Raw genomic sequence first — 14,009 nt, 5'->3', positions numbered from 1 at the left:
CCATTCATATACTTGGGCAGCCAGGATGGTGGAACAAGCCAGGATATCCGGAACAGAATCAATAAAGTCAGGAACACCTTCAGGAGCTTAAATACAGTCTGGAAATCATCAAAATACAACACCAAAACTAAACTCAAGATTTATCAGAGCTGCGTATTTTCAACACTACTTTATAGTGCAGAATGCTGGGGAATGAGAAAGTATGACCTGTCCAAACTGTCTTCATTCCATACAGCCTGCCTCAGAAAAATTCTCTGTATCTTTTGGCCCAGAACAATCTCAAACCAAGATCTATTGACGCAGTTCAGCCAAGAGTATCTGAGCACCATCATTGCCATCATTGGAGGTGGATCGGTCATGTGCTTCAGATGGAAACTGATTCCATCACCAGAGTAGCAATAAGATGGACACCCAAAGGCAAGCAAAAACGAGGCTGCCCAAAAACAACATGGCGAAGAGCTGTGGAAGCTGAGCTGAAAAACCTGGGGCACAGCTGGGGAGCCGTTGAAAGACTTGCCAGAAACAGACAGGAGTGGAGGAGCTTCACCATGGCCTTGAATGCCAGAGGCGTAATAGGAACATCATGATGATGATGATGACATCCACTTGCTTAATTTTAAATAAAATATACAAATATATATATATATCCAGCTACTCCTCAAACTTACCTTCATGAATTGGCTGACTTTTTTGTAGGCATCAGGGAAGCAGTAAGCCTTGAGGAGGAGCAATGTGGAGAGGTTTGGGGAGAGCATTTATACACAAGAGCTAGTGGGTAAGAAGAATTTGGTGGAGGAGAGGGTTGTGATAGGGAGAAGGATAGACGTGATATGAAAAAAAGAAGAAAAATAGCTTTTCCTCCCCTCAATCTTTAGTCGTATTGTATATGAGAATTCTGAAAAGCGGGGTTGGAGGAGGGTGGGGGTTGAGCATGTATGATTAAAAGGAATTGGGCCCTAAATCATCTTTTATATGTTGGGAACAAAACCATACATGTTAATTATACTAGTGATATTAATATCAGTGTACAGGGAATTAACTATACCATGTATTTGGAATATTTGCCTAGTTACTAGTTTATTTTTGATTAAGTATGGAGTGTTTTTTTTATTTTCCCACACTGATATAACTTTTTATTCTCTTTTAGGATGTATTAAAATGCAAATCCCCATGTTATGAACTGAAGAAAGTTAGTCTGAATGTTACTAGTCCCTTCAGAACTGATGGAACATTCAGGTAGGCAATGTTGTAAAGACAAAAATCATAACTATAATAATATGTATATCTAGTCTTTTTCATAATTTTCTCCTCTTTAAAAATGTAGGAAAAATTGAAGTTAAATTATAGGAATTTGCATTTCCAAAATTGTTACAAGCACTATGATAATGAATAAAGTAGATAAATAAACCTTAATTGGAATCCATCTTGGTGTAAGCAATGAAACTACAGCTTTTATCAAATGGAGTTCATTAACCTTGCTTGTTTTTTTGTGTATGGCTGAGATCCAGCAGAATTCCAAAGAGAAACAAACCATGTTAATTAATAGGGTTCCCCCCCGCCCCAATCTACTTTGTCCTGCTGGTTAAATTACTAAACTGAAATATTCATGCAAAAGAGAATATACGCATTTGCCAAGGGACTCACATCACCATCAATTAATCTATTTTTTCTTTTGTATTCACAATATATGGAACATCGCCAGAGATGCAAACATTTTTTTTCTACTATGTAAGAAGTAGAAAGTTATGTTCCTGTAATATCTCAGTGCTGTGTGATCTGGCTCCAGATTTTGTCTTTAATCTGCAGACCCAAATACAGGACCATAAAATTAATTTGTATTTAAGAGCACTGAACACAAAACAGTTTTCTGTATTATTTCTAGCTTCTCTTAATGATACCCTGTTTAATACGCACATTACCTCCTTGTAGTTTCATATATGATAGGATAAAATGGGATATGCCAAAAAAATCTCAGGAATTACAAAGTACTCTCATGACGAAACATGAAAGATTGATGGAAATTTGTCAGTGTGCTTTTTTGTTACGTGACTGGTATTCATTCATGTTAATTCATCACAGTTTTATTTTCGGTTTTTTTGTGAAGTGAATTTAATGTTTGTTTAATGTTTGCTAGTTTGACAGTCCTGAGGATGGAAGTCCTCTGTTTATCTACAAAATAGAATCATAGAATCATAGGACTGGAAGGGACCTGGAGAGGTCATCTAGTCCAGTACCCAGCACTCATGACAGGACTAAGTATTATCTGGACCATTTCTGACAGGTGTTTGTCTAACCTGCTCTTAAAAATCTCCAATGACGGAGATTCCACAACCTCCCTAGGCAATTTATTCCAGCGCTTAACCACCCTGACAGTTACGAAGTTTTTCCTAATGTCCAGCCTAAACCTCCCTTGCTGCAAATTAAGCCCATTGCTTCTTGTCTTATCCTCAGAGGTTAAGAAAAATAATTTTTCTTCCTTCTCCTTGTAACAAACTTCTACATACTTGAAAAATAGGTTCAGCATGGGCAGCAGCTAGTGAAGTTGCTTTCACTGCCCCACCATTGTGCTTTGACCTGAACTACCTAAGGGGTGGGGGTCAGATGAATTAGTTTAGTTTCCATGTTTGTTCATTCCTTAAGACAATCAGCATGGGTACCTCTTGTGGTTTTTATGATGTGGATACCTGTCCACCAGAAAGTAGATTAGGGCCACCAAGTAAACTAATTTCATCTGGATGACTCTGCAGCTATTGGATCACAACTATTTTAAATAACTGCAAGCTACAGGTGAAAGGTTCCATATGACATTGCCAGTCTTCTGAACCATTCAGGCCTTCCCTGGGAATTCATTTGCTTAACTATGTATAGGGCCCTACCAATTTCACAGCAATGAAAAATGTGTCACAGGCCATAAAATTAGCCTTTCCCCATGAAATCTGATCTCCCCTTTGCTGCTGGGAGCACCCCAGCCAGGAACCGCTAGCTGCAAGTCCCTGCACGGGTGCCCTCAGGGGGAGATCAGACTCCCCTCCGAGGGCCTCCCCCTGCTGAAGGAAGCTCCCATGCTGGACAACAGCCCTGGAGGTTCCTGCAGCTGGAGGCTTGTGGAGGTGGGTTCAATCTCCCCTGCTTCTGGGAGCGCCCCAGCCAGGGGGCTCCTAGCTATGAGTCCACACCAGGATGGGGAGGGACAGGATTTCTCTTTCCCCTCCAGGGCTGCTGGCAGAGGAATGTATGGGATCAGACCCACCTCTGGGTACCTTGTGGGTTGAGACCCTCACTGTCAGGACACTGAAATTTCAGTTGTAAACACATGAAAACGTGAAATTGACTAATTTTAAACCCTGTCCCCCCCAGCCATGAAATTGATCAAAATGGACTGTGAATTTGGTAGGGCCCTATGTACAGTACTAGAAAGAAGTCTGAAGGACTCCAATAATACATTTTGAAACATTTTAAATACACTGTACAGAGTGGATACTTGAAAAGGATGCATTGAAAAGTGGAGTGACAGGTTTCAGAGTAGCAGCCATGTTAGTCTGAATCCGCAAAAAGAAAAGGAGTACTTGTGGCACCTTAGAGACTAACAAATTTATTTGAGCATAAGCTTTCGTGAGCTACAGCTCACTTCATTGGATGCATGCAGTGGAAAATACAGTGGGGAGATTTTATATACACAGAGAACATGAAACAATGGGTGTTACCGTATACACTGTAACAAGAGTGATCAGGTAAGGTGAGCTATTACCAGCAGGAGAGAAAAAAAACCTTTTGTAGTGATGATCAAGGTGGACCATTTCCAGCAGTTGACAAGAAGGTGTGAAGGACGGTGTGGGGGGGAATAAACATAGGGAAATAGTTTTACTTTTTGTAATGACACATCCACTCCCAGTCTTTATTCAAGCCTAATGTAATGGTGTCCAGTTTGCAAATTAATTCCAATTCAGAAGTCTCTCGTTGGAGTCTGTTTTTGAAGTTTTTTTGTTGAAGAATTGGGACTTTTAGGTCTGAAATCAAGTGACCAGAGAGATTGAAGTGTTATCTGAATGGTTTTTAAATGTTATAATTCTTGACGTCTGATTTGTGTTCATTTATTCTTTTACGTAGAGACTGTCCAGTTTGGCCAATGTACGTGGCAGAGGGGCATTGCTGGCACATGATGGCACATATCACATTGGTAGATGTGCAGGTGAATGAGCCTCTGATAGTGTGGCTGATGTGATTAGGCCCTATGATGGTGTCCCCTGAATAGGTATGTGGACACAGTTGGCAACGGGCTTTGTTGCAAGGATAGGTTCCTGGGTTAGTGGTTCTGTTGTGTGGTGTGTGGTTGCTGGTGAGTATTTGCTTCAGGTTGGAGGGCTGTCTGTAAGCAAGGACTCTACGTAAAAGAATAAATGGACACAAATCAGACGTCAAGAATTATAACATTCAAAACCAGTCAGAGAACACTTCAATCTCTCTGGTCACTTCAAAACTTCAAAAACAGACTCCAACGAGAGACTGCTGAATTGGAATTAATTTGCAAACTGGACACCATTACAGTAGTCTTGAATAAAGACTGGGAATGGATGTGTCATTACACAAAGTAAAACTATTTCCCCATGTTTGTTTTCCCCCCATGCAGTTCCTCACATGTTCTTGTCAACTGCTGGAAATGGCCCACCTTGATTATCACTACGAAAGGTTTTTTTTCTCTCCTGCTGGTAATAGCTCACCTTACCTGGTCACTCTCATTATAGTGTGTATGGTAACACTCATTGTTTCATGTTGTCTGTGTATATAAAATCTCCCCACTGTATTTTCCACTGCATGCATCCGATGAAGTGAGCTGTAGCTCACAAAAGCTTATGCTCAAATAAATTTGTTAGTCTCTAAGGTGCCACAAGTTCTCCTTTTCTTTTTATTGAAAAGCGGAGGTATTTCAACTCTTTGTTAAATATAGGGAAAACACCTGATATTTACGTAGCAGAAACATTTTTTTGCTAAATAACTCCACTGGTAGTTCTCTGTTTTATTAGATGTAGCATTGTTTCTTTTTCCTTTTTTTTTGAAAACACAAATATGTTCTGTACTTACACTTGTTATATGTTCGTTAAACTCTTATTGAATATTTGTATTTAATTTTTAAAAAGTAAATGCTCTTAACAGTTTCAAAACATTTCTCTCTAAAGTACTGTAACTGTTTCATCTTCTAATATGGGGAAATATTTCCGTATATTAAATATCATAGAATGGTAACTGCTGGTTAGTTTTGACGTTTTAATTGTAGAAACTGTGAGCCAGAACCTCAGATGATGTAAATTGGCATAGCACCATTGAAAGCTAAGAGCACAGATCCTCAGCTGGAGCTATGCCAGTTTACATCAGCTGAGAATCAGGTCGCTCTATTTTTATACTGTACAGATATTATCTTCCTTCTGCTACTGCTTTCTTAGTATGGTTCAGAAAAAATATAGACATTTTGGTTTGACCAGGCTGAGTGAGTTCTGTCTACTGGTTGTTGAGATCAGTTTATACTTGATTGTTCCGTAGCAAGTATGGTAAAATAGACATTCTACAACAGCATTATCAAAAGTGTAGTGCTTGGCCAATGACTTACTGTTTTCTCTCCCTCCCCGCTTTCTGTTTTTGATTAGCTAAATTATTCTTAATGTTGCACAAATCAAAACGGAAGTAGATAGGATACAAATGTGGAAAACCACTCAGTGTCAGAATGAGTAGACAAGAGTCTTCTAGGGAAAAAAAGAAGAGAAGCTGCTAAAGGTTTTTTAGGGGTGAAGTCACAGATATTTTCCTATATTTTCATAGATTCATACATGAATTAATTAATTAGTAAATTAGAGAGACTCTCCAATATTTCAGAGAAAAACGAAACAAATAAGGGAGAAAAAGGGTATAAAAGCATAAAAATTGAGTGATACACTAAAATCATCGCCCCATTTGGCTATCTGAGCTTATTCTGGTATTTTTATTTTTCATTTGACAAAAATGGGAAAGGGATTTATCACAACAGGAAAACCAGAAGTTTAATGCACCAGATGAATATATTGTGGAAATGGATATTATTTAATCTGATTTGTACTAGGGCTGTCAAGCATTTAAAAAAATTCATCACGATTATTCGGGCAATTAAAAAATTGATCGCGATTTAATTGCCCAGTTAAAGAATAGTAGAATACCATTTATTTAAATATTTTTTGATGTTTTCTACATTTTCAAATATACTGATTTAAATTACAAAACAGAACACAAAGTGTACAGTGCTCACGTTATATTTATTTTTGATTACAAATATTTGCACTGTAAAAACCTAAAGAAATAGTATTTTTCAATTCACCGCATGAAAGTACTGTCGTGCAATCTCTTTATCATGAAAATGAAACTTACAGATGTAGACTTCTTTTTGGTTACATAACTGCACTCAAAAAATAAAACAATGTAAAACAATGTCTCTCTGCCTTCTCTCAGGGAGGTATTAAAGTTCAAATAGCAGTGTACCCAGTACCTTCCCAATTGAGTTGACCATCCAGGAGAGCTGTAGATCTCTCTTCTACCCTGGAGATGGCCATATACTTGGTGAGGGGAAACCTGAGTTGACTGTCATGTCAATCCTCCTCCTTTCATGACATTGTCTTGAGAGTGTGCTGTGATGCCTCAAGAAGACAGAATATCAGTACCTACTCCCAGAGATTTGGTCAGACTGTCTTTTTCCAACAGGTTTCAGAGTGGTAGCCGTGTTAGTCTGTATCAGCAAAAACAATGAGGAGTTTTGTGGCCAAACCTTGCAACAAACCCCGGTGCCAACTCTGTCCGCATATCTATTCAAGGGACACTATCATAGGGCCTAACCACATCAGCCACACCATCAAGAGGCTTGTTCACCTGCACATCTACCAATGTGATATATGCCATCATGTGCCAGCAGTGCCCCTCTGCCATGTACTTTGGCCAAACTGGGCAATCTCTAAGCAAAAGAATAAATGGGCACAAATCTGACATCAAGAATTATAACATTCAAAAACCAGTAGGAGAACACTTCAATCTCCCTAGACACTCAGTAACAGACTTAAAAGTCGCAATTCTCCAACAACAAAACTTCAAACATAGACTCCAATGAGAAATTGCAGAACTGGAATTAATTTGCAAACTGGACACCGTCAAATCAGACCTGAATAAAGACTGGGAGAGGATGGGTCACTACAAAAACTAATATTCCCCTGCTGATACTCACACCTTCTTGTCAACTGTTTGAAATGGGCCACTTTGTTTACATTGGCCTCATTAGCACTACAAAAGTGATTTCCACCCCTTCTTGTGAACTGTTGAGAATAGTCCACTTCCACCTTAATTGAATTGGCTCGTTAGCACTGACCCCCTACTTGGTAAGGCAACGCCCATCTTTTCATATGCTTTGTATTTATACCTCTCTACTGTATTTTCCATTCCATGCATCTGATGAAGTGGGTTTTAGCCCATGAAAGCTTATGCCCAAATAAATCTTAGTCTCTAAGGTGCCACAAGGACTCCTCATTGTTTTTCCAGCAAGGGCATTTGAACTTTGCATCATGAGCAAATGCAGGGTGCATTAGCTTCTTAAACAAGCAAGAACAGTTTAAGCACCTCACCCAAAGGTAGGGTGCCTAAAATTAGGTGTCTAAATCCTTTTTAGGCATGTAGATAAACATGGTCTGGTTTTCAGAGGGGCTGATCGTTCACCACTGTCTTTGGCTTCACTGAGAGCCATGAACACATCAGGCCTCTTTTACTTGGGTACCTAACTCCATCTCTAATTTTACACATCCAAGTTTAAAACATTGTCAAACATGCTTTGCATGGATAGGGGTCATATTAGCTCATCAAAGACGAACAGTGAAAGTTTGATCAGGACAAAACTCACGAAGGCCAGTGAAATGATGATTTGAGACTACAACGTGGAGTATTGTTTAAGTTGGCTCAAGTTCTATAAGTGCCTATGCTGAGGGCTTATCTACATCACCCCGCAGTTTGGACTGTGATGGTGTGAATTTCTGTTTAAGGAGAACTACATAAATGTAAACTATGTACCTTTTAGTTCACACCCACATGGTCCACATGGGGGAGTTAAGTGTGTGCTGCAATTCACATCCCCCTAGACTGAACCGCAGGGCTCTGTAGACATAGCCTTAGGGAGAGCTGGAGCTGCGTCAATATATATCCAGGTTCTGCTACCCTTACTCACTTGGAGTATTACGTGTCATGGTCAGTGTGACTACTTAGGGGAATTCTGGTTGGTATTGGAGGCTCTGTGTATCTGTGTCAGATTCCAAATCCTAGTTTGAATGTGGAGCTTGTTTGCCTCCTCTGCTGTCTGTTGCCTCCATATTGAGAGCTAAAACCCACTGGAAGTGACAAGAGAAATTCTTGTACCTGGCACAGGGCTAACAATAGAGGGTCATTAAACTTCGATAATCATCCATTCAAATGGTGGACCTTTGAACAAAGAGCTTCTCTACCCAGGGCATACCAATTTTTCAATTTGAACTCCAGGGAAAAAGTAACTAAGCAACCGATTACCTGGTAAGGGACTTCAGTCTCTTAACTAAACTGATCAGAGGGTCACCTCACCAAAGAGGAAGTTGTAAAAGAGAGGTTCTTTTGCTGGCCATTTTATAGGGAGAGCAGATAGGAAACTGGCTGCAGAGGAAAGAGACAGATTCATGATTCAGAGAAGTCATGTTCAGTAAGGGGGATCCTGAACACCCCAGAAAGCCCACATAACGTCTGAGTAGTGAGGAAATTGAAGCAGGGAAATGCAAATAGGTATTTTTAGTTTTGTCTAGGTCTGCATAATTCTTGTCTCGCTAAAGTAAAGAGTACCCACAAGGTTGGATCTCTGGGAAAGGGTTTACTTAAGGTACTGGAGAGACTGGGGGTGGAACCACAGCCAGTGGGACATGTGAAGTCACTCAAACAAGAACCTACTTAGGCCCTTCCGCAGCCTAGGAGCTGTAGGACTATGCCAGTGGGAGCCCCCACACCACGAGGTAAGAGCCTCCTGCCTCTAGGCATGAACCCCCTCCCACACACCAAACTGCTGCTGCTGGCCCAGGGGGCTGCCCGGTTTGGACAGCCCCTGAGCCAGCACCAGCCGCTGCAGAAGTCACAGAAAGTCACGGAATCCGTGACCAACTCACCGCCTTACTCATAGTTACTGGAAAGTTACATTGATGAGCAGAGACAGTTGGATGTTTCATTTCGTTCAGTATGGAATTAGTCTCTGGATATGTACATTTTTTGGAAAAAATAGTTCCTATTTTAATGTTAATACCCGAGTTCTATTAAGCTGTGGGACGTTGTTGAATGTTCAGATTTTTATGTTCTTTACTATGGCTAAGGATGTGTTGAAGGTTATGCCATATGTCATTTGAAAAGTATTTCTTCATCGATTTGCAGTAAGGATTCCAAATTGACCTATGATCTTGCTAAAGTAATAGTTTTGGTTTTTCATAATATACTTGCTCCTTGAATAGGTGGCTCCAAGTAGGTTCTTGTCTGAGTGACTGCACTTGTCCATTCCACTCTAGGTGAGTGTGTGTGTGTCCAGTGCACGCACCTACAGTGGAATGGAAATGCACAACACCTCTTGAAGAATAACAGTTACAGAAAGGTTAGTAACCATTGTTTTCCTATTATTAAATTACAAAGAAGTTAATTGTGGCTTATGTTTTGAGAAGTGTCTTGGAATTTTTGTGAATTTGAAACTTGAGTCATAATTTTGAAAAAAACTAAACTTCTTGTCCCTTACATTTTTGCACATTTTAGTGTACTTTTTAAGTTTTCCAATGTGGGGACCGTAATAATTTTCTTTACCAGGACTTTGTTTCAGATTTTTAGATAAAGTAATAAACTTCCATTTTGTAAATAATATGTACAGTAAGAATGCATGTTTGCTTTTTTTCAGAGTCATTTTAGTGGAATCTACAACTTACTTAACTATGCCTGAGCAATTGCATCAAGCCAGCCAGGTAAAGCAGGGTAAAAAACACAGGTAGGTTTTAAAATTCAGTTACTGATTGTGTATTGTGGTGTAATACAACTTTATTGGCATAACATCTTGTATAAATCTGTATCCCTAAACTTTCAAGAATTGCAAAATGTGATTTTGGCATAAGATAGAAATTATATAACATTTATGAAAAGATATTTTATAAATTAAAGAATATCATCATAAGCATTGGAAAAAGATATATATATTTTAAGTTAAGATCTGAAGAGATGAAAATTTGTTGAGTATGGGAGATGAGGGAAAAGGTGGACTTCAGTGGTAGGAAGAAACAGCAGAACAGGTAAATATTAGAGCTAATGTGGTGATGTGTGAAAAGACAGAGAGCACAATGGTGCTAAATGAGTGGAGGAAGTGGAGAGAGGAACCAGTCTGCCTTAGTGACTCTTTAAGTTCATTTGGAGGCTTAAAAACAAGGAAAAGTTCTTTTGGATTGAACTGGGTCCTGAACCGAATAGGCTGGAGATGTTTCAGGAGGGGGTGAGATCTTCACATTTTTTTTAGCATGTGGGGAGGCAGGTGACAAAATTCTGCACATGCTAGAGTTCTAAATCCTATAGCTTTAGGAGGCCATAGTCTATGGATTTTCAAAAATGAAGATGAAAAAAGATGAATGCAAATGCAGAGATCTAAGGTGAGGCAGTTATGTGCACAGCCATTGTTACTTATGCGACTGTAGACAGATTTTCTGATGTACAAGGTATGGTCAGCTAGCATGGGTGTATAGTTAGGCCCTTAACCTCCTCCCACACATACACATGTTGTTGACAGTGGGCAGTAGGTGGGAGTGTACAATTCTTTGTTTTGGAGCAGCAGTAAGGCACTGTGCACACATCTTACTTGCCCCATCCTTGCATTTGCAGGCAAGAAGGGTCAAGAACCTATCACTTTTTGGCAACTCCTTTGCTCAACCATGTCACATCATACTCGTAAAGAAAGAATTTTGTAGCCCTTCAAATCAGTGCAATGAATATCTGTGGTATTTGTATCTTAGGAAAGTTGAATAAATCCTATTGAGTAACAATTTGTAATTTGCTCTTACTAGTGAAAAAAGACATTGTATGGTTTAAGTTTTCATAGTGTTTCCTTTTAATATCCCCATTTTAACAGTCATTTCCTCACATAACATTTAGGCAGCTTATTGTCTTTACAGTGATTCTGCTGCAGTTTTGCCATGGTTTAGGAAATTATAAGTTCTGCTTTCTGTATCAAAGATGTGATGCTGAAAGATGTGAAATTCTGTATATCAAAAACATAGGTTTCTGTATTTTTATATAAAAGGAAATCTGTATTCATAAGTATAGAATAAAAAGTATTTTATTTTCAGGTAGTCCACAGGGTAGTTTCCTTTTATTTTTTAATTGCTTGCAAGTACAGCTGTTAAAATGGATCTCAAGGGCAATACACTGAGAGGATTTTACATGCCTATTTTGATACAAGTTTGGGATGCTTTTTTAACCAAGCAAGACTAACAACTTATTTTAAGCCAGAGCCTATAACTACCAAATTCAGTATGTAATAATTGTATGGTATGAGCTCGCTCTTCAAAATTTATTGCTAGGAGAGAAAGATTTTGTATTTGGATACTATTAAATTTGAGACTAGAGCTAAAAATGTATTCACAGTAATTCCTTGAGATACATTACCACATCCTTTTCCAGTATCAATACACTCTTACTTGGGCTTGCTATAAAATAAAAGAAAGTCCATTCAATAAACTTAACTGTGCAAGTTTAACTCCCCTTAAAAACAATGGGTATTATTTGTGAACAACAGAAGGAGAGGATAAAGTAGTACAAAGCAGATAAAATGACAAGAAATGTAATTGTTTCTCGGGGTTACAGGAAGAATATATAGAATTTGCTAGAAAGGTTGTCTTTATAAAATATGTCAGTAAATGTAGACATGTGTGCACAACATCTAATTTTACCAAATAAGCTGTGATTAATGACTGTGGGTGAAATCTTGGTTCTGTTAAAGTCAGTGGGAGTTTTGGCATTGACATCACTGGGGCCAAATTTCCTCTCATATACCTAAGATCAAAATAGGACTTAAACCAAAAAGGAATCCTACAGAAAGTAGAAACACAGATTGCTAAGAAGGACTGCAAAAGAATAGCATGAGCATATGGAAGTGGAATCAGAAAGGTTAAACCACAAAATGAGTTGTACCTTACAAGGGATTTATAAGACAAGAAGAAGAAGTTCTATAAATACTTTAGGAGCAAGAGAAAGATGAAGAAAAGTGTAGGTCCTTTACCTTGTGGGGAAGGAGAGCTAATAAGTGATGACATCAAAAATGCCTATTCTGCTTCAGTCTTCACTAGAAAAGTTACTGGTGCCCAGATACTCAATATAATTAATATTAACAACAAGAAGGAAGGAATGCAAGCCAAAATAGGGAAAGAACAGATTAAAGAATACTTAGATAAATTATATGTAATCAAGTTGGCGGGGCCTGATGAAATTCATCCTGTGAGACTTAAGGAACTAGCTTAAGCAATCTCAGAACCATTAGCGATTATCTTCAAGAACTAATGGAGGATGGTTGCTATCCCAGAGAACTGGAGAAGGGCAAGCATAGTACCTATCTTTAAAAAGGAAAACAAAGAGGACCCTGGGAATTATAGACCAATCAGTCTAACTTTGATACCTGGGAGGATATTGGAACAGATTATTAAACAATCAGTTTGTAGGCACCTGGAGTATGATAGGGCTGTAAGGAATAGCCAGCGTGGATTTGTCAAGAACAAATGTCAAAACAACTTAATTTCCTTCTTTAACAGAGTTACTTGCCTAGTGGATGGGGGGGATGCCATAGATGTGATATATCTTGGTTTTTAGTAAGGCTTTTGACACAGTTCTACATAATATTCTCATAAGCAAACTGGAGAAATGTGGCTTAGATGAAATTACCATAAGGTGGGTGCACAACTCGTTGAAAGACCATACTAAAAGAGTAGTTATCAATGGTTCGCTGTCAAACTGGGAGTATGTATTTAGTGGGGTTTGCTCAGGGGTTAGTCCTTGATCTGGTACTAAGCAATATTTTCATTAATGACTTGTATAATGGAGTGGAGAGTATGCTTACAAAGTTTACAGATGACATCATTGTTAGGAGCACACACTTTGGAGGACAGGATTAGAATTCAAAATAACCTTGACAAATTAGAGACTTGGTCTGAAATCAACAAGATGAAATTCAATAAAGACAAGTACAAAGTACTTCACTAAGGAAGGAAAAAATCAAATGCACAACTCCAAGATGGGGAATAATTTGCTAGATGGCAGTACTGCTGAGAAGGATCTGGAAGTTATAGTGGATCAAAAATTGAATATGAGTCAACAGTGTGATGCAGTTGCAAAAAAGGCCAATATCATTATGGGGTATATTAACAGGGGTGTTGCGTGTAAGACATGGGAGGTGATTGTCCTTGTGTACTAGGCACTGGTGAGGTCTAAACTGGAATACTGTGTCCAGTTCTGGGCACCACACTTTAAGAAAGATGTAGACAAATTGGGGAGAGTCCAGAGGAGAGCAACAAAAATGATCAAAGGTTTAGAAAACCTGACCTATGAGGAAATGTTAAAAAAAAACCTGGGCATATTTAGTCTTGAGAAAAGAAGACTGAGAGGGGACCTGATAAGTCTTCAGATATGTTAAGGGCTGTTATAAAGAGGACCAAGATCAATTATTCTCCATGTCCACTGAAGGTCGGAAAAGAATTAATGGGCTTAATCTGCAGCAAGGGAGATTTAGGTTAGATATTTGGAAAAGCTGTCCAACTATAAGCATAGTTAAACTCTGGAATATGCTTCCAAGGGAGATTGTGGAATTGGAGGTTTTAAGAACAGGTTAGACAAACAACTGTCAGGGATAGTCTAAGTTTATTTGGTTTTGCTTTGGTGCAGGGAACTGGACTTGATGACTTCTTGAGGTCCTTTCCAGCCTTGCATTTCTATGA

The 14,009-nt window shown here is 38.8% G+C and overlaps 1 protein-coding gene across 3 annotated transcripts in view; it reads left to right on the top strand.

Annotated features, from left to right (window-relative positions):
* CFAP47 (cilia and flagella associated protein 47) overlaps window positions 1–14,009 on the top strand; it is a 636,073-nt gene that overhangs the window by 230,640 nt on the left and 391,424 nt on the right. For all 3 annotated transcript variants that reach the window (XM_073358068.1, XM_073358073.1, XM_073358080.1), the window contains 2 exons: window positions 1,148–1,236; window positions 9,944–10,030. In XM_073358068.1, the coding sequence (XP_073214169.1) occupies window positions 1,148–1,236; window positions 9,944–10,030 (176 nt within the window). The remainder of the gene's footprint in view (window positions 1–1,147; window positions 1,237–9,943; window positions 10,031–14,009) is intronic.

The sequence above is a fragment of the Lepidochelys kempii genome, chromosome 1 (assembly GCF_965140265.1).
Source record: "Lepidochelys kempii isolate rLepKem1 chromosome 1, rLepKem1.hap2, whole genome shotgun sequence".
Taxonomy (NCBI): Eukaryota; Metazoa; Chordata; order Testudines; family Cheloniidae; genus Lepidochelys; species Lepidochelys kempii.
This window is presented reverse-complemented; position numbering and strand designations above follow the sequence as displayed.